This window comes from Meriones unguiculatus, chromosome 4, assembly GCF_030254825.1.
Source record: "Meriones unguiculatus strain TT.TT164.6M chromosome 4, Bangor_MerUng_6.1, whole genome shotgun sequence".
NCBI classification, from domain to species: Eukaryota; Metazoa; Chordata; class Mammalia; order Rodentia; family Muridae; genus Meriones; species Meriones unguiculatus.
Window position 1 is genome coordinate 123,214,209 of NC_083352.1, and position 25,308 is coordinate 123,239,516.

The window sequence follows — 25,308 nt, forward strand, 5'->3', positions numbered from 1 at the left end:
TGCCCCAAAATTCAATCCTCAGCCCTTGACTCTAGCCTCTGCTCCAGATTCGCATTCCCGTCTGCACGGCTGGGCTGGGCTCACCCCTGTTCTCAAACCTGCCCTTTTTTTGGCCTTACTCAGCCCTCCTCATCGACCATCTTCGGCCAGACAACACCGGTTCCTGCGTCCCTCAACCACACCTGGTTGATTATTTGCCCAGACTCAGGTCTGGTTGATTATTCCTTCTAAAAAGACCCAATGGGCAGCGAAACCAACAGCCGAAAACGAGAAAACGTGCAGGAGGCGGGGTCGGATGCAGCCAAACGAAACCATCAGCAAGCTAGCAACCATAGAGTCCTCCCAAAGGGTGGGGCTAGAGTGGACGCATGCCCGGCCGGGCTCCGGGGCGCTCCCGGAAGCCCGACTGGGAGGAGGCGGAAACGGAAAGCTAGTTAGGGGAGAAGTTGCAGCGTGTGGAGATCGGAGTCCCTCGGTGAGCTGCTGGGACGCTGGGCGGCGACGCTCGGTTCCGGGCCACGCGGCGGGAGGGTTTGGGACAGGAGAGCCTGCAGGGACCCCGTGGGCGCAACCCGAGGTCTGAAGGGCTCGAGAGGGCGGAGTCTGAGGAGGCGAGGTGGGTCGACCCGGCTCCTGAGCAGATCTGTCGGCCCGGAACCCGCGGTCGTGCAGCCCCCAGGCTTCTCTCATGGCGGTCAGAGCGTCGTTCGAGAACAACTGTGAGGTCGGTTGTTTTGCCAAACTCACCAACACCTACTGCCTAGTGGCCATCGGAGGATCAGAGAACTTCTACAGGTGAAACGAGAGATTTTGGTCCTGTGGCGGCGGGAAGGGAAGGGATGCCGGGGGTCGAGAGGTCAGTGAGCGTGAGGAACCCCAGTAACCAGCGAATCCCTGTTGCTACAGTGTGTTCGAGGGCGAACTCTCCGAAACCATTCCTGTGGTGCACGCATCCATCGCCGGCTGCCGAATCATCGGGCGCATGTGTGTGGGTAAGGCAGATGGAAGACGCCGAGGGACGAGCGGAGCCTCGAAGCACTGTGTGACCCCTTAACTCCTGGAGCGCACCCCCGGGGATCCGGGGATTCCCAGGCTTTCAGTCTCGGTGGACTCCGGAATCTGTCAGGGGTGGGTGGGACTCAGTCTAACTGCGGATCAAGAACACTCTAGCACAGACTTCTTGAGAATAGTCATAGCCAAAGAGCGTTAAGTGCTTTCATTCTTGATCTCATTTTACCTTCACAGCGATACTGGAAAGTAGGGATTGTCCCAGTTTGACGATTGAGGAAACTGACACTCAGGAACTAAGGTGACTCACCAGGTTCCACTCCTGGGGTGGAGGAGGATTTAAATCTCATTTCTTTCCTGCCTGTGATTATGGACAAGTTGCTTCTTGCTTTTGAGCATCAATTTGTCCTTCAGTGAAATAACTAAGGTCCCAGGTCTCATACTCTCTAAAACCAAATTCTTGAGCGGCATCCTTGCACTTTGACCTGTAAGCACTGTTGGTGGCCTCAGACTTTCAGGTCTGTGTCTGTGCCCCCCTCCGTAGCCTCAGCCATATTGTTTCTGCAGTCAGGAATGACCTAGAACTCCTGATACTCCTCCATCTACCTCCCAAGTTTTGGGATTAGTGGGTGTGAACCATCATGCTAAGCAGTCCTTTAATGTAGCACTGTGGACCACTGCTGCCACTCTTTGTTTCTTGTTTCTGCATGTTGAGGTTATGAGGCCTTTATGTATTTACCTAAAAAAAAAAAAAAAAGGATTTTTAAAGTGTTAAGCATGACTCCACCTAGATTCTTATTTATTCTGATCTCTGGTATTAAAACATCCTGATCTTTAACCGTGTCCTTAGGATATGAAACAAATGCTGACATAATATGGGAGATTTTGGTCTGTTTTAATGAAAATAACTTAAGGTTCAGAAGTTGAAAACTGCCTCCTAAGGCTAGGCAGAAGTTTAGTTGTAGTTGTGATAATGTAGTTTGTTCCTTCATGTTGTTGAATGCTTTGTATAAATACATCATTCTAATGATAGTGAGTATTTAGACAACCTTGTTTGGTTTGGTGTCTTAAGAATAGTGTTACTGTATAAATATGAACATACATACATATTTCTCTTGGACACGTAATGCCTGTGAATGGAATGGGATAGTCACAGGGCATGTGGCGATGTGGTGTAGCAGATGCTCCCAGTAATTATCTGGAGTGGATGGCCGCTGTGTACTCCTGACAGCATGGCGTTTTAGTGGTTCTGTGTGTTATTGCTAACACATGATATTGATGGCCTTCAAAAACTTTTTGCTGCTTAGGTAGGTGTATAGTGTTAGCAAAAATGTGTCACTAATGCCAAGGGCCTTCCTACTAGTCTGAACTCTCCCTACCCCTAGTTGGTAATAATGAGGTAGATGGTGTGTGGTGGGATAGATTCCCAGCTGTCAGGCCTGTTCAGGGACCCACGGTTCATATACGGATCTGTAGGTTGAAGGGCTGGGGTTTCAGCTTAGAGATCTCCTGGGAAAACTAATGGGGCTAGAATGGGAAGAATCCTAGAGTGCCTCAACTGTACTCATGGTTTATCTTTATCACGCTTTGTTTTGTTCTCCAGGGAACAGGCATGGGCTACTGGTGCCCAATAACACCACCGACCAGGAGCTGCAGCACATCCGCAACAGCCTTCCGGACTCAGTGCAGATACGGCGGGTGGAGGAGCGGCTCTCGGCCCTTGGCAATGTCACCACCTGCAATGACTATGTGGCCTTGGTCCACCCAGACTTGGACAGGGTGAGGTGGCAGCTTAGTGTGATAGTTACAGGACTAACTTAGCCAGTGCTTAGCTGTCATTGCCGCAAGGCAGGAGTTAGGGGTTTCACTTGTGTTCTTGGGTACTCCAGTTTTTTACTTTCATAGCAGTAGTAGGCCTTTGTGTGTCAGTATCAAGCAGGGGAGAAAACCAATCCTTTAGGATTGGGGAGATTGGCCTTTTGGTCCTGGGCCATGGGACATGGTGGTTGATAGTTGAACTTGGGTGTGTATTAGTGAATAAGGTGACATGGAACCAAGGCTCATGTTTTTCAGGTCTTGCCCAGGTTTTAGGTGCTCCAGGCCAGGCCTAGACTCTTAGCCTCATACCTGTGTCTTGTTTAGAGAGGCTTCTGTGTGCAGATACGTAATCAGAAGCGATCAGGAAGCCATGTCTGGGTGGTTGATGGTTAGAGAGTCCCTGGATATCTGGCCTACATGTTCTGGATCCTGGACACAGTTCCTTTGGCCAACAGGAGACAGAAGAAATCCTGGCTGATGTACTCAAAGTGGAAGTCTTCAGACAGACAGTTGCCGACCAGGTGTTAGTAGGAAGCTACTGTGTCTTCAGTAATCAGGGAGGTCTGGTACACCCTAAAACTTCAATCGAAGACCAGGATGAGCTGTCCTCACTTCTTCAGGTTCCCCTTGTGGTAAGCATTCCTGCCTTCTGACCCATGTCTGTAGAGTCAGTCCCTCTTGCCAGGTCCTGGGAATCTGGGTCATTACCTTCCCCTGTTCGAGACATGGAACAGACTTTGGGGCAAGAGTCCTCAAGAATTTGCTTTTGGTACCATAACTTGTCTGCAGGCAGGCACTGTGAATCGAGGCAGCGAGGTGATTGCTGCTGGGATGGTAGTGAACGATTGGTGTGCTTTCTGTGGTCTGGACACAACCAGTACAGAGCTGTCAGTGGTGGAAAGCGTCTTCAAGCTAAATGAAGCCAAGCCTAGTACCATTGCCACCAGCATGCGGGATTCCCTCATCGACAGGTAACTTTGCCCTTTTGTTGTTTATTTTTCGAGACAGGACGTTTCTGTTTCTCCCTGGCTGTCCTGGAACTCTCTGTAGACCAGGCTGGTCTTGAGCTCGAGATTCTCCTACCTCTGCCTCCTGAGTGCTGGGGTAAAAGGCGTACATCACCATGCCTGGCGCACTTTTGCCTTTGAAGGAAGAACGTGTGTCTTTGAACAAGAGCCATGTTGTGTTTGTACTGGGAGGTTTTCCCCAAGTGTGAGATTGAATGTGCATACTGGCTTAGAGCCACAAATGTTACTTGACATCTTCCTTGACACTGAGCTCTCTGGGCGGACCTTTCCTGTGATCCGTCTGACCATGTTTGTGTGTCCACTGTCTCCAGCTAGTGGCCTGAGACTTGAGATAAAAGGAGATGTTTGCTAGGGAAGGTGGAAAAACTCCTCAATCACTGAGGAGACCCCAGATTGCTAAGGGTGTTCTTAAACAGGTTCCAGGTGGGTTTTGTATCAAAATTATGGTCTAGACCACCGGTTCTCAACCTGTGAGTTGAGACCCCATTCACAGGGTCAAATATCAGATATCCTGCATATCATAGTTACATTATAATTCATAACAACAAAACTACAGGAATGAAGTACCAATGAAAATAAATTTATGGCCGGGGGTCACCACAACATGAGGAAGTGTAAAGGGTGTCACAGCATTAGGAAGGTTGACAGCCACTGCTCTAGACTTTTATGGATTAAAAAACCAAGCTGGGCCTAGTTGCTCACTCTCCTCACTTGGGAGGTTTGAGACTTTTGACTCTTACCTGGAAGAATAGCAGGAGCTGATGCTGAGTTGTTTTTCCCTCTCTCGGCCTGCCATAGACCTTTCTTAAGGCATGCCATGCCCAAGTAACACAGACAACTCTATGAGGGTAGAAACCAAAGAGTAGAGCAAGTGCCAAGTAACAGATCCTTTGTTACCGAGGAAGCGCTGTCCCTTTATCTTTGCATTTGTTTGCACTGATGCCCGTAGATAAGGCTGCACTGGGCATAATCAGGGAGTGTAGTTCCGTATCCTGCATCTAGGGTTCACAGTGCACATGGGAGGTACAGTTACTATAGATACCTTTTAGCTGTTAAAGGAGAAACACGTGGTTCCTTAATTGTCCACATATGGACAGCTTATGAAGCTGGTGAAAATTTTTCTGGGGTTATAGAAGTTTCATGACTGACATAGTCTGCATCAGAGGATAAGGAGTTGTTTAAATATGGAAAAAAGTGAGGAAGAACCTCAACACTGACAGAGAGATGGGAAAATGCTGAGTGTGTGAAGGATAAAAGTTTTCTAAGAGTGCTGAGGACTTTAAATTCCCATATCAGGAAGCTTTGACTGCTAGCCTGAGATTTTGCGTGTTAGTGGATGTTGGGTTGCTTGTATGTATAGATTCTTAAGTGTAATCTCTCAGAGGTCCTTATTGTGGGTGGAGGACAGTCCAACTCTGTCTGGTTCCTTGAAACAATGTCATGTGACCTAGGCTGGCAGTGTGCTCTGAGTAGAGGCTTGTGCCACCACACCTGGCTGTGTGCGTATGTTTGAGAAATTTTGATGAGGATATTTTCATACTCACCCTGACTAATGTTGCTGTCAGAACAATTGAGTTTATGCATTCTAGGCAAATGCTATTCTCTTGAGCGCCACCCAGTCTAAGAAGTTACTCAACAGCGTTTTTTTGTGCCAGACAGTATTAATGTGATTATCAAAACATGCCCTGTCTTTTTGGAAGTTGGAATTTTGTAAGGAGACAGTGCCAACCATTAAATTCATTAAAGAAAAACTTCCTAGTAACAACTGAAAAGAAATTTCTTATAACCTAATAATTGATACCTATCAAAAGACTAACAAACTGTTGTGAATTATAGAAACTATTAGAGTTAAGCACAACTTCTAGTCACTGGTCAGTGTGTTCTTGGTGGCTTGCCTATGCTGTCAGACAGAGAAGGAAAGGATATTGAAAAGGAAGGGAAGATTTGTTAGTCGGTGTTCTTTAGTTATTGGACATGTTTTAGGAGCTTATAAGACTGCACAGTGAGGACAGCAGATTGTCATGGGGAGATGCTGTGCTGGGTAAAGTGCTTGCTGCACCCACAGTGAGGACCTGATGCAGTTGAGGATTCCCAGCACCCACATAAAAGCTGGGCTCCGTGGCAGGTGTCTGGAACACCGGGGCTAGGAGCTCACTGACAGGTCAGTCTAGCAGAATTAGTGAACCCCAGGTTCGGTGAGAGACCCTGCTCAGAATACAAGTTGGGGAAGTAATTGCCTCAGCCTCTGTACATGATCTCACACACTGTGAGCACATCACTTTCATGCCACCTCCAGTATGAGTGGTTTCACGCAGCCCTTACAGAGCACTCTGTTTTCCACCCTAGTGTTTGTGGCCTTTTATATCAGCAGCAATAGAGAGTTCTGGAAAGGGAGGCCAAAGTTTTGGCCTCAGCCTGGCCTCTGAGAGGCTTGGTCTTGGCACATCCTGTTCTCACTGATCTTCCTTGCTCGTACTTAAGTTCTGAGGTTCAACTTTATGATCAGTAACTGAGTAAATTGGAGAAAGGCGGCCCACTTGAATGAGGAAAGAATTGGTTTTATTTTTCAAACATGGGAGAGTTTTAGGCTAGACCTTGATAATACAGAATATAGTCAGATCTGGAAGCTTGGTGGGGACTGTGGGGTTTGGGTTCCAAGTGTGGGTCTTCAAGGACTGAACTGAAACGGTCTGGGGTGGGGCTGCACCCTGCAGAGCAACTACTGATAGTTCACTTTTCTCTCTGCAGCCTCACATGAGTCACCTGTGCTGTCGTGTGGGCTCCTGCCTCTGGACTTTGGCTCATACTCCATGCCTGAGCTAGTCTGTACCAGATGCTGGCAGCAGGGCATGGCAGAGAGCTCACTAGAGCTGAATGGTTGAGTGCCCAACCCTTCGTCACCTGTGCCATCTCTTGACTATTGTTGCTGAAAAGCCTGCCGTGTCATGCTGGCTTTCAGTTCATGAGGCTTGGATGAAAGTTCTGCTGTCTTGTGTCCCACCCCATTAAAGGACTGCCTCCCACCGTCCTCAGTGTGTTGATTGTGGGCATCCTCAGTTTGCAGCAGCTTCCCCAGCCCTTCCTGGGTCCCTGAAGTGGACTTGGGTGAGGTTGATATGCAGGGTTTCCCTCCAGGAGCTGGGAGGCCGGCAGGGTGTGGTGGTGTACACCTCTGATCCCAGAGGCAGAGTGGATCTCTAGTTTGGGGCCAGCCTGGCTATTCAGCAAGTTGTAGGACAGGCAGGAAGGGATACATAGTGAGACCCTAAACCTCAAACAAGAAAAGAGATGAACAAAAGGAAGTCATGTTGGCCTCTGGGTTTCCATTTTAACTCAGCTTCTGCCTGTGGCTTCACAATGAGAATCGCTGCCCTTCCCCCCTGGGCCAGCACCTTGTGAGGTCACGGGTACACAGCTTAAGTGCATTCTGGCCCCCCACTGACCTTGAGGAAATGGGGTAGCTACCTTGGAGGCCTGGCGGCCTACTGTGATTGGCCCTGGGTGTGTGTGTGGCGGAGCCTGGGGCCCTGGGCGTGGCTGGCCAGTCACCGCCCTTTCCCGTGCTCACTGGGCCCGCCCCTCGCGTGCGGAGCCATCTTTCGTGTTTGTCTGCGTCATAACGCTGCTCCTCCCTGACCACCCGACTGGCTCGGCTTCCGCTGCGGATCCACTTTCGCTTTGCTGCCGGAGGTGAGGGCTGGGTGGAGTGGTAGTGGCGGTGGGTGGGGTGCCTGCTTTTGCCTTGTACCTGATGGACTTGTGTTACAGACCATGGGCGCTCTCCTCAGTGGCGGCCAGGATGGTCCGGAGCCCGCGCAGCCCCAGCCTCCGGCGCCGCAGGGCCCGCAGCAGCCTCAGCCCGAACCTGGCCCGTGGGGGCCGCTGGACGACGTGCGCTTTCTTATCGCCTGCACGTCCTGGTACTAACCCGGCTACCCCTGGCCTCTGCCCTCCCTGGCCTGGCCTCCACCCCATGATTTCCTGTCGAACTCCCTCACTCTGGACAGAGATTCTAGAAAGATTGTGGAGCCCGAAAGTCCCACAGGGCCTCAGAGGACTGTTCCCCAACCTCAGACTTGTTCCCTTCCTCGCCAGCCCCTAAACCAGCTCAGTCCCATGACCCTTTCCAGCTCTGCTGGGGCAGCCTTCCCGAACCTGAAGAGCCGAGACCAGGCAAGGCCTGGCAGGATTCTGATGGTTCAACTACTGGTTTTCCCCTCGCTATAACTGAGCTGCTGCAGGTGGCCCGGGCCAAGGCCCTGTCTCCAGAGAAGCTTTGCCGCAGTGACCCTCCCACACTGAGGGAGGACATCTGATTACTTGGCTAGAAGATTCAGGAGGCAACGACAGAATTGTACCCCCAAAGCACCCTTTTCTCCCCAAAGCCTGATGTTTGTTCCCACACCCCAGGGAAAAGACACTGTATTTCTGTTTTATTTAGAAATGATTTAAAAAACATTGTACAAAGGCTGATCAGTTTAAAATGTGACCGACACTGAAATGCTGTGATGTCACCCAGGTTGAGGGGAAACTGAGCTCTGGAAGCCCCGATGCTTTGCCCCTCTGACTGCTCTGACCTGGGTGATGGACAAACAGATGACAGCAGGCAGAAGAGTCCAAGATTGGAAGCCTCTAGGCTGAGTCCCTCTGGGCCCGGCCCTGCATCCCTCCCATCCACAGCCTAGGCTGCCTGCCTCCATCTCCTGCCCTCTCTCAACTGGCCTTGGAGTACCAGGAGCCAGCAGGGAGCCTGCGGGGCCTAGAGCTTTCAGGAAGTGAGAGCACCAACCTGAGGAGAGGGCCTGGGAGATGGGGAGAGAGGCCTGGAAGAGAGGACTAGAAGGGCCCACAGCCAGGGCTACGGGATGGCAGGGGCAGATACCAAGACCTGTGCTTCGTCTGAGGACAAGGTGAGCCTTCCCCTCAGCCTCGGCCTACAGGGCTTTCATGTGAGTGGGCAGGCGTGAGCTAACAAAGTGCTTTGCAAAGTATAAAACACTGTACAAACCTATGAATCACTAAATCTCTGCAGCTGTTCCCTGCCTGCCCCAGGGAGCCTGCCCTTGGCCGAAATGAGAAAAAACGGGATGGTGATGATGGGATACAGTGGACCCAGATGTTTCTGGGACAAGAGATTTACTCAACAGCTCCCAGGGCAGCAAGAGTCCCTGCCTGTGCTACAGGGCAAGCTGACCCAAATCCCAGAGGCCACAGGGCAGGGCCATGGCCTGTGTAGGCTCGGAGGCCAGGGTTGGTGTCTTGACGACCCACTAGCACCCCGACAGCTGCCTCTTACCAATGGGGGCTTGGCAGAGAGCCAGCGAGCATCACTGCATCCACTGATCTTGCCTAGTGACAAGCATGGTTGCCAGGCTGGAGCAACCGTGCCAAGGCCTGGGAACTCCTGTCAGATATAAAGGGCCTTGGGATAAATCATAATAATGTGGGATGGGGTAGGGGTGAGGGGAAACTCCTAAGCTCAGGGCTGCTACCAGCGTGAGGTACCCTTTTCCTAGGAGCAGTGCAGGAAGATGGGCCAAGTGAGCTGGGGTGCCAGGGTCAAGGGAGGAGTGCAAACGTGGCCTCCAGGCTGAGAAATTGAGTTGCCTTAGGGTCACTGGGGATGTGACTTCCCTGGTCCCTTACTCTGAGGCTATGACAGTGGTAGAGCCATCTCTGCTTTACCTAGCCAGTCAGGCTGAGCCCCCAGGGCACAAAAGACAGGCTGGAGCAGGGTGGGGACATTAACAGAAGGGGAGTAGAAGATGGTCACAAACTTGGATCTGCCTCCAGAACCAGGGTCAGCTCCTGCCCAAGCTGTTGAACCTCCTGAACAGGGCAACCGCTACTCTCAGGATGCTAGCGTGGCCTTTGCAGCACCATGGTCCTTAGTGCCTGGGGAAGGGCCACCACACTGGCCTCGTCACCAAGACAGTCACCTCTAGTTGACCTAAAGCCTCAAGTAGACTTTGCAAAATGGGACTTTAAACAGTAGTGACAGGACATTTAAATATTCACGACATGACAGCTGGGTCTTTGTGAGATCCAGCTGGGCCACAGCCTTGCCTGCAGCATGTGACCCTAAGTCCTGGGTCTCAGAGGAGACCTGACAAGCAGAGCAGGTTTCCTGAGGAATCTGCTATTGGCTAGCAGGGGAAACCTAGGCCTTTGCCCACTGTGCTGGCAGCAGGGGCACAGTAGCCTTGGAGGATAGTGGGTAGGGGCGAGGGGACATCTGACCAGCAGGTGTTGGCAGAGGGACTGGGATTGGTGGCATCTTGGGGTGGGGGGTGGGGGCGGGGTTGAGAGCTAGTGCTGGCTTGCCTCAGAGGACTGGGTCCCAGCCAGGACTGGAGCTGCAGTACCTTGCAGACACTGCGGGATGCAGTGACCTCAGGGGCACCTCCTGGCACGATCCTTGCCTCACGACGGGGCCTGGCCTATTCCCTTGAGTAGAGAGTGGTGTACCCAGGACAGAAGGCTGGCAGCTGGGTGCCAGCTACCCAGCCCCGGGACACAGCCACCATCACTCCCTGCCCCACACTCAGCCTAGACCAATGCACCCACCACTTCAGCTACACATGAACCTGGCCTAGGGCCCTGCTGGCCCCGGTGGGCAGTGGCTAGAGCTGCCCCTCAGACCCTGGTGAGGAAGGGCCTGGCTGGCCAGACTGAGTAGACAGAGAGGGCTCTGGGCTGCTCATACCCACTCCTGGACTGGCCGCTTATAGTAGGTGACGGGCTGAGGACCCGCCTTGTTCTTGAACTGGAAGATAGTGTAGAGCAGCACCAGGAGGCAGAGGGACAGGGTGCAGGGGACAACCACAGCCACAGCATTCACGGAACCCGGTGCGTCATCGATGGTCACCATGATGTCCACGTCGTCCTGGGGCAGCCTCCGCTCCTTTCGCCGCTCTACCTCCTTCTGCTTGCAGCCCATCCAGTCGCGCAGGATGTTGCGTGGGTAGCCTGGCTCCACGCTCAGTTTCTGGTTGTCAAACTTCCAGTAGTCCCGACCTTTGTAGAAGTAGGTGTAATCTGCGGAAATGGGAAGGACTCAGGCACCACCACTCCCAAGATGCTCCTAGCACCTGCTCTGGACTAATAGGGACCTGGGGTGCTGCAGCAGTGTGCAAGACAGGAGCTCAAATTGGCACCATAGGTGGTGGAGGGTGGCCCCCTGGATTGGGTGAGTGCAGCGCTCTACCGATTGCTCAGTAACCAACACAGCAGAGAGGGTCCCCCAGGATGTGGGGTGCCCCACTTGTTAGTTCAGAGGTGCTGGGGAAACAGCAAGGGATTTTGAGTGGAGCTGGCAATGCAGTAATTTACGCTGCCCGGGCTGGATCGTTCTTAGTCGGGAAACAGCTCTGTCACACTGCCCCAGGCTTCCTATAAGGGTCAGGTCAGACGTTTGCACTGTGCAGTCTCCATAGCTCTAGGATCTCAGTGGAGCTCTCTCCCCAAGCCAATGGGAGTTGAGCTGCAGACACCATAGCTCCACAGTTACAGATTTTTTTTGGGGGGTGGGGAGTTTCTAGGCTTGGCATATATCACTCTGCAACACAGATACAATTTTTTTAAGGACCCTTCTAGTGGCTTTGATGACTAGAAGGAAAGGAGGCAGGAGGTAGGCCAGGAAGCTCTGCCAATTGCTCCCTGGGCAGCTCCCTTAAGGCTCCCAGCAACAGCCTTAGCAACCCAGGCAATCTGCTGACAGCAAAGCGGCTCACTTAGACTCCCCTCATTGGCTGGCTCCCCAGGACTTTCATTGGTCGAGGTCTTTGATGTCACCTGTCTCTGAGGCTCCCCAAAGAGGGAGACCACGTGTATAAAGGATCACATTTTAAAGACACTAAACAGTGGTGTCCTCTGCCTTATTTCTAGTTTAGCTTTTGTTGCAGCCTTATTTTCTGTTACTGGACTAAGGACCATGCAAGTCTTATTCACTGCTTCTGTCTTGAGCCCTCCCACACAAGCTGGCTCTCCGTAATTACCAAGCATCGAAGGACTGACTCCTGTCATTTTTACCCAAACTGAAATGCTAATGAGATGATGAGGAGGGTGGCTAAAACTTTGACATAGCGTAGACCACGAATTGGGCATTATGCTAAGTGCTTTCTATTAATCTTTTATCGCCCAGCCCAAAGGTAAGTGCTGGGATCATTCCTATTTCATGGATAGCAGAAGGAGAAAAGTTCCATGACTTGCCCACTGCTATAGAGAGAGGTAGAGAGTGTCTGTGACCCCAGCCAGCCCTGGTCAAATACTTTTAGCCAGATCAATAGGCAGTCATGGATGCTTGCCCTGGACTTGGGAAAGCCTGAGCCTCCCCTGAGAAGCTTCTAAGCTGGTAGGGAGACCTGATGGCACAAAGTGGGGATTGCCAATCTAGCCTTCAAAACCCATGAGAAAGCACCTTTGAACCACCCATACCCATCACTGCAAGGCAAGTCACTATGTGAGCACTGTCCATTTGGAGCAGTTGTCTGCTGGCAAGTTACATCACTCAAATCTAGATACCCAGAGAATATGTCTAGGCCCCGAGAAACACATAAAGCTAACTCCCCATTCCCACCTCAGCTTGGCCCTTACATACATCCTTCCTTGCTGATGAAGGCCCCTTGTGGAGCCTGCGGAATGCCCTTCCACACGGTGATGGGCTTGGGGTAGCCAGGGTCTGTGGCTCGCCGCTCCTCACTGTAGCGCCAATACCGTTCGCCTTTGAAAAAGTAGGTTTTGCCCACAGGTTCCCAACGCAGAGCCGTGTCGATTCCTTCACGGGGCAGGCAGCTTCCCAACTCTCCCAAGCTGTGGGGGTACCCAGGTTCCACCGTCACTTCTTTGAATACCCAATACTTGTCACCTGCAGGAAAGGGAGTGCAGACTCAGCCTTCAGGAGCCACTCAGCGCTGGCGTGAGGTCCCACTTGTCCGTCTTCGGTCATAAAGAGCAAAAAGCCAATCATAGATTTTTGAGCAATGTGTTCCATGCCATGCAGGCCCTCTTGTCCCCACTATCTTTGTTTCCATGTTCCATTTTGAGACTTGTTTTTTTTTTTTTTAATCCCTGGCTAACCTGGAATTCATTACGTTAGACCAGACTGGCCTCAGACTTTCAGTGATCCTCCTGCCTCTGCTTCCCAAGTGCTGGGATTACAGGTGTAGCCGACATACTTAGCTACCCACGTGTCTTGATCCTCTTTCATTTTTGGTGATCTGGGCCACCCCTCTGATACCACACGCTACTGCTTCCCACAGCTGGGGTCGGGTGGGCTGTGGGTTCTGATGGAACCACGTTTGTTACCGTAATGAGCCAGAACCTCAGCATGTGCATCATCTTCAGAACAGGGGAGGAGCTAGCTGCTGTGGGTGAGCAGCCTCTGGATGCAGGAAGGTGCCATTACTAGTTTTCTGCACTCACTGGTCAACCGTTCATAAGCATTTGCACTTGGGTCACAACAAGGCTTTGCCAACTCTAAGCCTGACCCATAGGGAGAAGGTTGTCAGTTTCCCCGTTTCCTTAGTCCTTGTTGTGGCTGGCTCATGTCAAACAACACGCATCACTCAGGACTCCGTCCACACTTTGCATCTTTACATCACTCAGGGCTCTCAGATCCTCCTACTCTTCCCTCTGCTCTGGTACACCTAACCCTGAGGGTAGAGCCCCACCCCTTTACATCCTGTGCTCTCCCGTGGTCCCTGGCTGCTCAGAATCAGGTTTTCAGAGCTCCTTGTCCCTACTGGAAGGGCTCCATTTTCAGCTTTCATCCCCTTCCTACCTCCCAGCATCCCTAAGAGAAGTGCCAGCCTCATCTCTGAGCCCCTTCCCTTCCTCTCTGTACTTAGCCAGTCATGAGGCCCCAGGCTTTTCACAGAGGTCCCCTGCTCTCTGCATGGGCCTTGTGGGTGACACTCTTTGAAATACCCTCCCTGCCTTACTGCACACCACCTCTCCCATGGTTCTGTGTTACCCAGAAACCTGCCGTGAGTTTCCGGCCTTGGCCTGACAGGTCCAGGCCAAATCCTGGCCCAGAACCACAACTCCTCAGGAACTGCCCTCATACGACTTCTAGCTTTCCATGCTGGGGCCTCAGTGGATGTGGGGTGAGCTTCTGAGCCCTCTGAGTGTCTCCCATACTCCTTCACTCCCCATTCGGCCATGTTGTTCTGTTCCCTGAATGCCTGCCTTGCATTTCACTGTATTTTACCCAGCTTAGGCAGGACCGAGTCAGGGTCACCAGAGTGAAACAACTCGGAGCACAGCTGGCCCCGGCTGGGCATGTCAGCCTCCTTCGCCCCTCTCCCCCTCTCTATCCTGTGGCCTGCTCTGTCTGAGCTCTTTCAGAACTGAGAGGATGACCTCTTGGAGTGCTGGGCGGTCTGCCTTGTCTTACCCTGTACCCGGTGTGGATAGAGTTTTTTACCCCAGCAACGTGGGCACTTCCGCAGCTTGGTTTTCCCAGATGGCATATTTCCTTTCTGCAGGGCTCTGACCCTTCAGGAGTCAGTGTCAGCAGTGCCCATGGAGGGCGTCCGTCTCCTACCCCCCTCTTCTGGTTTAGACAGGAAAAAGGAAGCCTCAAAAAGGCCACGGACATGCCCAAGTTACCTTTGAAGAAGACAAATCTTCCATCAGCCCTTTCGTAGGCTGCATCTATGCGGGCGGGCAGGCCCTTCCAGAACTGCTCAATCTGCATGGGGTAGCCCTCCTGCACCCGGTTATTGCGCAGGCGCCAGAACCAGCGATCCTGTGGGGGAGAGAGGGAGGAGAGGCAGGTGGCAGGTCTGCCTCTGATTTCAGTGATCTCAGCCCCAGGGCTCAGGCCCAACAACCCAGCACCAGCCCTGGGGCTCAGCCTCCCAACCTCCCATAGAGTCCATCCATCTGCTGCCTCCAACTCCTAAAAGACAGGATGTAACTCTTCATTTAAGCCTCCTGCTGCCCAAGACTCTGAGACGCCCAGCAGATGGGTGTGGGAGAGGTGTGGAAAGGCTCCAGGGAGGCTGCCAAGGTTCAGAGTGGCCACGGGAGGGCAGCAGAAAGTTACAGATAACTGTAGGGCTTGGCCCAGGCCTGGTGGGAACCCCAGCATGCTAAAGAGGATGCTAAAACCCACACTTGCCTGTGAACCCTTGATTGGGAGGAAATGCCAGTGCTACCGTAGAAACATGACTCAGAAGGTAGTACAACCTAGAATGTTTTAAAAATTCCTTTGTGTGTATGGGTGTGTGCCTGAATGCATGCATGTAAGTCAGGTGTGAGCCTGCAGGCATCAGAAGAGGGCGTTGGATTCTCTGGAACTGGTTTGAAGCACTTGGGAGTCACCACATGGGTACTGGGAACTGAACTCGGGTCCTCTGCGAGAGCGGTTAAGTGCTCTTTAACCACTGAGGCATCGCTCCAGCATTTTAAAAGGGTTTTTACAAAGCGCTTTCTGGTCCAGTTTTTAACATAGTTTTTTTTCTGACTTGCACAGCTGTCAAGTCAGTCTGATACATGTACAGTCTAGGAAGCCAAGGGACATGCCAAAGCCAGTCGCTTATTGGGAGGCAAAACTGGGGAGACCTTAGGGAGGAAAATGGGTAGCCTTCCTCTGCCACCCAGTGTCATAGAGACCTGTTGTCCGGCTCCCATTTGGTGATGGATATTTTCCTAGTGGCTGGGATGTACCAGCAGGCAGCCTTCAGCTCTTTGGTGATGGCTTCAGTTTCATTTTGCATCCAACATGGAAGGACTCTGATGGGCCATCCTGGCTCCAGCACTTCCCATAAGGGGCTGCTTCGGCACCAGATGTATGTCCCTTCAGCTTCTCCCTGTCTTGATGGGCTTCCTGCACCTCCCGCCTGCCACTGTTGATTCTAAAGGTACTCCTTAACCATTCATTCCAGCTCCCTCTCAGGGTCTGCTTCCCCACGGATACTTAGGCTGCTCTGCACCATGCTCAGCCAGCCCTTGACACAGGGCAGGTAACACAATGCAGCCTGGCCTGTGCCCATCACTCTTGCTCTGGCAGGAGGAGCTGCAGACCCTGTCACCCCGGACCAGCCACTGCTCTGCATCTTCATAGCCATGGATCTTCACACACAGCCTTTGCCAGAGGAATGACTCCCTCAGGTTGGATAGCTGAGGTCTGAGAAAGGAAGGTGACTTGTCCAAGGTCACAGACCCCACCCCACCTCACCCCCATCGCCAGCATTTTCCTCCACACTTGGCTCCTTGGGAGCTGTCAGTTCACCAGTCTTCCCCTGTCACCTTGTAGAACTAAGCTGACTTGTCAGTGCCAGTAGAGACTCTGGGTCCTGGCCACTCCACTAGCTCCTATCCAGGCCCCGCAGTGGCCTTATTACAGAGTAGGAGCTTGCCCGGCTCCATGATGGGGAAAGGGACGCTCTGGGCGGCACAGATCCACTATCCATACCTTAAACACAAACATCTCGCCCCGGAAGAGGGCCACCGTGTTGAAGTTGCCATCGCATATGTTGGGTTTGGCACCTGGAGTGGACGGTCGGTCCCCCAGAGGTGGCCGAGGGGGCCTGGGCTGCCGCTCATGTTTCCTCTCAGACGGTGAATGGATCCTGCGGACCGGGAGTGTAGGAAGAGGCCTTGTGGGCTCCAGAGGCTCAGCTGGGGGTCCTGGAGAGAGGGGTTGGGTCTTAGGGACAGCCCAGAGCTTCCCTTCTGTCATCTACCATTGCCCTAGCACTGCAATAGGCAGCTCCAAGTCCAGTCCGTCCCTCTAACTTCCTGTCCCCTCTCCCTTCTCCCTGACTTAACTTCCCAGGCTTTGAGAAAACAGATGGAGACATCCACCAGATGGGGACCTTCATTTTCTCATCCCCAAGCCTGGTATCTTCCCCCTTCTTCAGACAAAAACCTTAGGGCCAGTGTCCCACACCCTCTTTTGCTGCTCTCCTTCACACAGGCTGGATTCTAACTTCTGACCACTCTCACACTTGTGCCAACTTCCACATGGCTTCAGCTCCATTTTCCACCCAACGTGCCAAGATCACCGGTGACCTCTGTATTTTGGAATCCAACAGTTATCAACTCAAACTTTGTTGACCGAATGAATCATCTCAGGAATCTTGGTAATGCAGGTTGTGACTCAGAGGGCCAGAGCTGGAGCCAGACTGAATGTCTTCAAGGTCTCAGGTGAAGCCCACTGATACCAAGATTCTGGAATCATCTGCCTTGAACCACGTTCCTCCTTTTCCAGGGCTCTGCACTCCTGGTTTTTCTTCTCTATTAACCTCCATTGCTAGGGGTGTCCGCCCTACTCAAAGACTGGATATTGTAGAGTCTCTTTTCTTCCTCCCCTCTCAACTTAGGCAGCTCATGAGGCTCACCTAGGAGAATTTTACAACTCCAGATCTTCAGAAAGCTCCCCAGATGGACTCACTCAAATGTTTGGGGTGAGGGCTAGGTGTCAGTGTTTTTTTATATAAGATCCATAAGATGATTCCCAAGGACAACCTAGTTGAGAGTCATTGCTCTAAGGGGCTTATCTGAGTTCCTGGTTCTAGAGACCCTCTGAGCTGTCCTGTGGCATTCTGTGGCGATAGAAATGCTCTCTGTTTGTACTGTCAGTACAGTTGCCTCTGGCCACATGTGCAGGTGGCTATTGAGTAGTTAAAGCAAGTCACTAGTTCTTAGTGGTCGAGGAGCTGAAACTTCAGTGTAAATATTATAAATATAAAATTCTTTTGTTTTTCAAGACCTGGTTTTTCTGTGTGGCAGCTCTGGCTGTTCTGAAACTCACTCTGTAGACTAGGTTAGCCTCAAGCTCAGAGATCCTCCTGCCTCTGCCTCCCAAGTGCTGGGAGGCGTGCACCTCCAATGCCGTCTCCTCCTCCTCTCCCACCACCACCATCACATACTTCAATAGCTGTTTATAACTAGTAGCTATGTGTTGTGCCCTAAAGACCCCAAGTGAATATCCAGCCGGACTGTGGGCTGCAGACTGAGAAATACCATTCTACAATTACAAAGTCCGGAGCACTCCCGCCCCATGCTTTATTTTTATTTTTATTTTTTTAAGACAGGGTCTCATGTCACTGGCTGGCCTCAAACTCCTTATGTAGCAAAGGGATGAATCTGAGGTTCTGATCCTCCTGACTCTACCTTTAGAAGGCTGGGATTAAAGGTGTATGCTGCTACGTATGTGGGTCTGGGATCCAACGTAAGGCTTCGTGTGTGCTAGGCGAGCACTTTACCAGCTGAGCTGCACCCATAGCAAAGACAGAACTCGTGGTGTTATCGTGACCTGTTCCTTCTTCCCCCTCATCCCCAAATCTGATCTGACAGTAGATCCTGGCCATCCCACCTTTGGAAGGATGCCTGCCCACCCTGCCTCCTGCTGCTTCACCTGTTGTGGTGCAGGGCTTTGGTTGCTGCGCCTCCTCCAGAGGAAGCCCTGCTCCCATGCTTTGTTGACCAGCATTCGCTCAGATGAACTGGTCTTCCTGTTTCAACGAACCTGACTAGAACCTCCGCACCAGCATGACCCATGGTAGGCCTTTCATATCTTGTTAGGACAGCAGGCTGGCTTCTCATTTGCCCTAAGATCACAGCTCTGGCTATAATACTCGCCACCATCACTCAGGCAGATGTATGACTCGCCTAGGTTAGAGGTGCCCAGGAGCGGTCCCGATCCCTTTCTGGTGGAGGCAGGTAATGGAGGACAGGACGTGACAGGAAGGTAGGTGGAAATGGGTAGGAAAGAGGGAGTGAGTGGGCCTCACCTCACTTTGCCCTTCCCAGTCCCAGTTCAAGCCCCCCTCCTGTAGTTTCCCCGTGTGCTAGAGGACTTCATAAAAGTCAGAACGGAGACACAGCAGCAGCGCTGACAACCGGAAGAGCTCCGAGCCCCCAACCTGCCACGCCATTCTCACAATAGCGGCCCCCCTCTCCCCTGCGGCACACACCGTAAATCTTCTGGATGCCCTGGAGATCATCCTGGGGCAGCTTGAAGTTGTGCGTCTCCATGTATTGGTAGAAGGGCGCCATGATGGCACTGGGGTCATTGGAGTGCTCCAGGCCCAGTGCATGGCCCAGTTCATGCACAGCCACCAGGAAAAGGTCATTGCCTGCAGAGAGGGACATAGGAGGTGCCCAGGGCACCCATTTGGTGTTAGTCAGTCAGTCCCTTACTTAGTAGATCAAGCACCTAGCATATCCCTGGCCCCTTCCCTTCTGCTGGGGATGTGCTGGGGATACAGAGAACTCAAACACAGCCTTTGCCTATACCCCTCTTGGTGCAAAGGGGTACGTGCAGAAGTTGCAACGGCTACACAGCGTCCAGGCCCTCAGGTATTCTAACAGATGTAGAAAGGGTGAGAACTTTATTTTTTACAGTATTAAGGATCAAACCTTTGGGCCTTGCATATACCACTGAGCAATATCCCCAGACCTCTTTTTCTTTTTCTTTTGAGGTCTCGAACTGCAGTCCTGCCTCGGCCTCCAAGTAGCTGGGACTGCATGTCTGTGCTACTAAGTCCCATTTGGATTGGAGGAAGATGCTCAGGGAGGGGGCCATCAGGGCAAGGCTTAAGCCGAGTCTTGAAAGGTAAGAACTGGTCTGAAGAATAGACTCGGGGCTTGGAGGAAGAGGGTGGAGTGGCATTCCTGGCAGAGGGACTGCTGCAAGGCAGGCCCAGGGATGAGCAGTTCATTCCACTTGGCTCTAGAACAAAGTACAAGGCGAGGGCCGGGGAGAGATGAGGTCAGCCAGGCTGGCAAGCAGGGCTCCGTGATGCCCTACAAAGGAATTTGGATCAGGTTCTTGGCCATGGGGAGGTGTGGGGGTCAGGGATAGCAGGAGGGGAGGTGGGATGATGAAGTCACCCGGTTGCCACTGGAGGGAGGATTAGAGGCAAAGGAGGCCTGAGGCAGGTAGACCAGTAGGACCAGTTCAGAGGGTGGGGCGCAGGTAACGGGGGGGGGGGTACCGATGGGCAGAATCAAGGAAGCTGTAGCAAGACAAGAGGAGAAAATCCTTGGGGTTTCTGATTGGTAGTTGTCTTCAGGAGGCCTGGTGTTGAGGTGAGGCGTCAAGAACAGGTGGGAACCCAATCCTGGTGCTGAAAGCGGGACCCAGGGGCAGTGCGCTGTGAGGGTTTTGAGCCCCCCTGAGATGGGACAGGCTATCCTCATTTTCTGTGCCACACCGGCAAGCTTTCTGAACGCGGGCCAACACCCGAACCTCAACGTGCTCATTTGTAGAAAGGAGAACCCGGACCTGCCTCGTTGGTTGCTGAGGCCCGAATGGCTCACGGGGGTTAAATGCACAGCATAGCTGGGAAGGCTTCTCTGTTGCTACAGCACAAAAGATGTGAGCTGGACTAGAACAAGCCCAGAGAGGTTGGCGGGGTGTCAACCACCAGATTCGCTTAAAGCTAGCTACCATCAATTTCTCTTGGGTAGGGCAGGGCCAATTTGTAGAGATTAAGTAACCATAGTATTGGAAAGAAATGCTAGGACCAAGGAATTGGACAGGGCATTGTATCCATAGTTCCGACTCTTCTCAGCTATGGGCCCCCGCTCAGTCTTTGGCATTTGTTCACCCCAGAGACCTTTCCCGTCTCTCCCCACTCAGTCCCTTCCCACCACCTCGAAGTCCACCAGGACTCAGAAGCGTTACTGCCTACTCTGGCTCTAGTATCCCTGGCAGAGCTGCCAGCCAGCCGATCAGGTCCCTGGAGGGTCAGATGAGGGTGGGAGTTGTCTGGCCTTTCTGAGTAAGGCCTCGGTTAAAAAGAGAAGAACTGTACAGGCCAGACCTAGGCTGACTGTCCCTTGACACCAAGTGTCACCATGAAGCCACCCCTTGATCAACGGAGAGGAGTGGGGGATGGGCAGGATGACCGCAACGTTGGCCAGAAGCCTGGGCTGGCCTTCTGCTGAGAAGGGCAGGCTGACAGGAGAGAGCCAGGCTGCCCCCAGCTCCTTCCTCAGGTCCTGGTCCCTTCAGCAGCGGGAAGCAGTGAGCTCATCGTTTAGTTCCACTCCAAGCAAAGGTGGCTTCTGGAGCTGGCAGAAGGCAGCTCGGCGTCCTGCGGCCTGGCCTGGCCCTGCTCCTGGCTTGCTGATCCACCTGGACACGCTGTCCAGGGCCTTTCTCCTGACCAGGCCTCTCCTTGGGATCATCTACGGGGACCTCAGCAGGGAGCCAGGAACCCCTGGGTACTCTCCGCCATTGTCTTTGGCTCCTGTCCAGTTCTGTGAACAGTGAAGTCCCTTGAAGGAAAGAGACCTGTGGGTTTCTTTCCAGGACCAAAAGGAAGAGAAGAGGTGGGAAGCCAGCATCCTAACACACAGACCCAGGAGAGCTTTGGGCAGGAGGGGGAAGGAGAGGGGAGGGCTGAGCTTGTAAGGGAACACAGAGTGAAGGGGGGAATGGTCAGCTATGGAGAAGAGCCTAGTGCCTTATGGAGAGGAGGCTCTCAGGCTCTTCACTCCCCAAAGGCTGGGAGGCAGGAAGCAGAGTGCTCAGAATATGGCTTCTGCAGCTCTGCCATGTCCTGGCGCTGTGGTGTTTTCTGATCCCTTTGTCTGCAGCGAAGAGAATCATGGCTGCCTTCCTCATAAGAACAGGGACAAGGATTAATGAGCCAAGGTGAACAAAGTGCCCACACCAGGCCTTGGCACAGAAGAACCATTACTCATTACCACTGTTGAGCTGTGTGAGAAGACCAGTATCCCCAGTTGTGTGCGCTCTGCGTCTGGGTCTTGTAGCGTGACAGTTTGCTTGGCTACTCTAGTGGACGGCGCCTCTTTTAGCATGGATGTCCTCATGGGGATGCCCAGCCTCCTGACTGTGATAGCACCTACCCCAAGGCATTTCCCTTCACCTCTGCCTTCTCACCAGTACTGCCCCCTCCACTAGAATATCCTCCTTCCTTTAAAGTTCACCCCAGTGCCCATATCCCAGAGAGCCAGCCTGGCTCTCCCGGCTGGCCGAGAATGCTGCCCTCTCCCGCTGCCAGCATCTCGATCTCAGGCAGCTTTAGGCACTGGCCACTGTCCAACCCTCATTAATTACACGTTCTGCCCCAAGACTGTGCATCTTGGGGATGTTAGCCCCAGAAAATGACTCAAAGTTGCCTGACATGGTAAGGTGACAGCAACCCAGTACAGTCTTTTTCCAAGTGCTGTCCGTGGGCCACCTGCACAGAGCTCTGGGGATGCTGTTAAAGACGGGGCGTGTCGCTTTCACATCTGGCTCTGCCGCCTTCCAGCGGTGTGATTTTTCCCCAACACCCAGCAGAGCTTCAATCCGTCATCTGTAAACCGGAGATGATAATCCCTAGCGCCCCTCCGTGCCCATGGTGGGCCGGGGCTAGTGAGCTAAGTGTAGAAAGGCTTTGTCCTGTGCAGAAGGGTATGGCCGTGAATGCTCTTCCTGCCTCGTCACCTTCCTCTAGGAAGGAACACGGAGGGCCGGGTCCCCTCCCGGCAGAACTGAGTGGGCACCTGCTGACTTCACTGGTTGACTCATTTGTAAGAAATGGGGGCAGAGGAAGTTCAATAAAAATGGCTTTAAGGTGTGGTGGACTAGCTTGCTCTTTTGTATACTTCAGTAGCCTGGGGGGGGGGGATGAGAACCACATGCACAATTCAGTGGCACCCTGGGGGGCCGTGTGTGTGTGTGTGTGTGTGTGTGTGTGTGTGTGCGCGTGCGCGAGCACGTGTGCACCCGTGCTGTATGCATGTATGCAGGCATGCTTACCCATTGGGGCATGCGTGCAGAGACCAGAGATTGATGTCCAGAATTCTCTAATGCCCTCCACCTTTACATTTATTTGTTTTGAAACAGGATCTCTCAGCAAAACCAGTGCTTGCTGCTTTGGTAGCCCGGCTGCCCAGGGAGCCCATAGCATCTGCCCGTTTCTGTCCCCCAGCTTGGGGTTACAGATGCACACTGCCACAGCTGGCTATTACGTGGGTGCTAGAGATCCAGGCTCAGGTCCTCATGCTTGCACAGCAAGCACTTTACACACTGAGCCATCTTCCCTGTTTCACCCTCCCTCTTTTCCCCCTCCCTAGACAGGTCTCTGTACCCCCCGCTGGCCTGGAACTTGCTATGTTGCCCTGCCTGGTCTCAGAACTTTAACAGTCTTTCTGCCTCGTCCTCTTGAGTGCTAGAATTTAGATGTGAATCTAGGAAGTCTTTTAAATTCTGGGACAGTGAGGCTTGCGATTCAGGAAGGTTAGGTTCAGATATAGGCTACCTCTCTCTTCTGTCCTTCCTGTCTGTCTCTCTTTCTGTCTTCCTCATTGTTAAATGGGACAGCTTGAACCATACACGTCTCCTGAGGGAGTGAACAGAATGTACCGATACCACTAAGGAAAGATCCTACCCAAAAAGTGGACCTAAGTCTAGTCAGGCCTGCTCTACACTGCAGTACTCAGGGATCAGGAGGAGAGAGACAGGTTAAAGGTGACCCCAAGCCTCATCAGGTCGAATGAGTAACTCAGCACAGTTTCTTCCATACAAGGCAGGGAAATGTGGGGCAGGACGTACTTTAAATCACAAGACTTTAAAAGAGCCATGTGTGATGAGGATTTTGATTCAAGCCAACAGCTGTAAAAGACACTTCTCAGGTGGCTGGGGAGACAGCCACTGGGTATTAGAAGATGTGCATGTATGTTTGTATGTGAGTTTACGTGTGTGTGTGTGTGTGTGTGTGTGTGTGTCTGAGGCCAAAAGTCAACCTTGGGCATTGATGCATCTTGTGTTTTGATTGGATTGTTTGCTGCCTGGCTACGCTGGGCTGCTTAGCCAGGAAATCCCCAGGGATGCCCTGTCTCTTCACTCTCCAGTGCTGGGATCAAGCATGTAACACCATACTTGGCTTTTTGACACAGTTCTGGAATCAAACTCGGGTCTTCATGGTTCATGGCAAACACTTTGCCAGTGCTCTGGGCATTAGAGTTTTCAGAAGCTGTTAACTCTGTTGAGCTTGATAACGATTTTGTGCTTATGTAAAATTAGGCCTTTGTTAGCATTACACACTAAGGTAGTCATAGGTAATATACCTGGGACTTTCTTTAAAATACAACAGCCATGGGACTGGAAAGATGGCTCAGTGGTTAAGAGCACTTGTTGCTCTTGTAGAGGACCAGGGTTCATTTCCCAGCACCCACATGGCAGCTCACAACCATCTATAACTCCAATTCCAGGGGATCTCACACCCTCTTCTGGTATACTTAGATGTTGGCAAAACACTCAGACACATATAATAAAGATAAAATTAAAAAACCCAACCCACAACCAAAAATCCTCAGTCCCAAAATAAAAGTAGAAGGGGAGGTAAATAGGAGAAACAGTGTTGATCACTGAAGCAGACGATGGGTTATCCAAGGGACCCCCTCAGTCTCCTCCCTTTAGAGAGCTTGAGAATGCTCCAGAATGAAAGAAGAAAGCCAATAGTCAGAGCACAGTTCCCAGGAGATCGTATTCCCTCCCTCTTTGAGTCTGTGTGGAAATCAAATGCCATATTATCCAGGTGCTCAGTAAACTGTGGTTCCTTTCCTCTCTGAAACCTGTCTCGGGGCCGTGCTCGCCAGGGATCCAAGGCTGTGCTTCTAAGGGGGAACTGGTTCAGCCCTGACATCGGCTCTCTTGGAATTTCTATCAGAACTGGGGGCAGTTCATCAAACATGGCATGATGGGGCAGGAGGGCTGCTGCGATGGCGTCCGCCCACAGGTTCTATGTCCTCTCCACTTGTCACACAAGCTGGGGCTCTTGGGGTGGAAGCTGAGCCCAGTGAGCTCTTTAAAGCAAGGAGTGGGCATGACTGAGGAGACCCTAGGGCTTGGCAGAAAGGGAGGCAGAGGCATTTGAACCTCTGTAGGGAACGAACCCTTTGGAAATTTAGTTGTGTTCACCACAGCTAGGACTAAGACCTTCCCAGCCTGCACATAATAGGCCCTAAAAACGATAGCTTTTGTTTCCTGACGCCTTATCAGTCATCCCAGTCATTTGTTGACACCACCCCAAAAATAAAAATAAGATAAAGAAGAGGCCAGGAAAGTCATCCAGGACATGGGAAAAATGACGCCAAGACAGAGGAAATGGAGCTTCACAGGAAACAGAACAAAAATCTGAAGAGGGAGGAGGACAAAGAAATTGAACAGTCTCTTCACGGTGTGGGCTGCACCTGGGCCCGGCCATCTCCTAGACCAGCGTTGGACAGATGCTGAGAGGAGCAAGCCCCTAACTTCTACAGTGGTTTGCAGTGTTCTCAATGGAGCAGCCCACCTACCTACACGAGGGGTGGCTTCTGAGGGAAGGGACCAGGAAGAGCCTGCCTGTCCCCATAAGCTACGCTAAGGCAGAAAAAGATGTCTTCTCTTTCCCAAACTTGGTCCAGCTGATGGATCAGGATCTCCAGGGACAGGATTTCATGTTTCTAAGACTGTTGGTGGTTCTCACCATTGGGCTGGGCA

General features: G+C 52.2%; 3 protein-coding genes and 1 long non-coding RNA gene across 6 annotated transcripts in view; 3 read left to right on the plus strand and 1 right to left on the minus strand.

Annotated features, from left to right (window-relative positions):
• The first annotated feature begins 191 nt into the window (after window positions 1–191).
• Window positions 192–6,882, plus strand: Eif6 (eukaryotic translation initiation factor 6). The gene is made up of 6 exons (XM_021640539.2): window positions 192–795; window positions 907–992; window positions 2,612–2,787; window positions 3,282–3,458; window positions 3,616–3,797; window positions 6,603–6,882. Exons 1-6 carry the CDS (start codon window positions 689–691, stop codon window positions 6,610–6,612), a joined length of 738 nt encoding a protein of 245 aa, XP_021496214.1. The 5' UTR covers window positions 192–688; the 3' UTR covers window positions 6,613–6,882.
• A 509-nt stretch (window positions 6,883–7,391) lies between these two features.
• Mmp24os (MMP24 opposite strand) lies at window positions 7,392–8,338 on the plus strand. Its single transcript, XM_060382990.1, has 2 exons — window positions 7,392–7,544; window positions 7,623–8,338. The coding sequence occupies exon 2, from the start codon at window positions 7,626–7,628 to the stop codon at window positions 7,779–7,781; it is 156 nt and encodes a 51-aa protein (XP_060238973.1). The 5' UTR covers window positions 7,392–7,544; window positions 7,623–7,625; the 3' UTR covers window positions 7,782–8,338.
• Mmp24 (matrix metallopeptidase 24) overlaps window positions 8,271–25,308 on the minus strand; it is a 43,613-nt gene continuing 26,575 nt past the window's right edge. For 2 of the 3 annotated variants that reach the window (XM_021640519.2, XM_060382987.1), the window contains exons 5-9: window positions 18,782–18,943; window positions 16,276–16,490; window positions 14,466–14,604; window positions 12,454–12,720; window positions 8,271–10,892 (exon numbers count right to left, since the gene is read on the minus strand). In XM_021640519.2, the coding sequence (XP_021496194.1) occupies window positions 10,555–10,892; window positions 12,454–12,720; window positions 14,466–14,604; window positions 16,276–16,490; window positions 18,782–18,943 (1,121 nt within the window). In that variant the 3' untranslated portion in view covers window positions 8,271–10,554. Of the gene's footprint in view, window positions 10,893–12,449; window positions 12,721–14,465; window positions 14,605–16,275; window positions 16,491–18,781; window positions 18,944–25,308 lie in introns of all 3 variants that reach the window. The other variant, XM_060382988.1, reaches the window with a different exon arrangement.
• On the plus strand, window positions 17,909–22,404 carry LOC132653756 (uncharacterized). The gene is made up of 3 exons (XR_009591615.1): window positions 17,909–18,366; window positions 19,289–19,422; window positions 21,414–22,404. It is a non-coding gene; the product is annotated as an uncharacterized LOC132653756 (long non-coding RNA).

Excerpts from the sequence above, each read along its gene's own strand:
- Eif6 (XM_021640539.2), top strand. The coding sequence starts at position 689 with ATGGCGGTCAGAGCGTCGTTCGAGAACAACTGTGAGGTCGGTTGTTTT. Across the intron at positions 796-906 it reads GGATCAGAGAACTTCTACAG|TGTGTTCGAGGGCGAACTCT; the intron begins GTGAAACGAGAG and ends CTGTTGCTACAG. Across the intron at positions 2,788-3,281 it reads TCCACCCAGACTTGGACAGG|GAGACAGAAGAAATCCTGGC; the intron begins GTGAGGTGGCAG and ends TTTGGCCAACAG.
- Mmp24os (XM_060382990.1), top strand. The coding sequence starts at position 7,626 with ATGGGCGCTCTCCTCAGTGGCGGCCAGGATGGTCCGGAGCCCGCGCAG.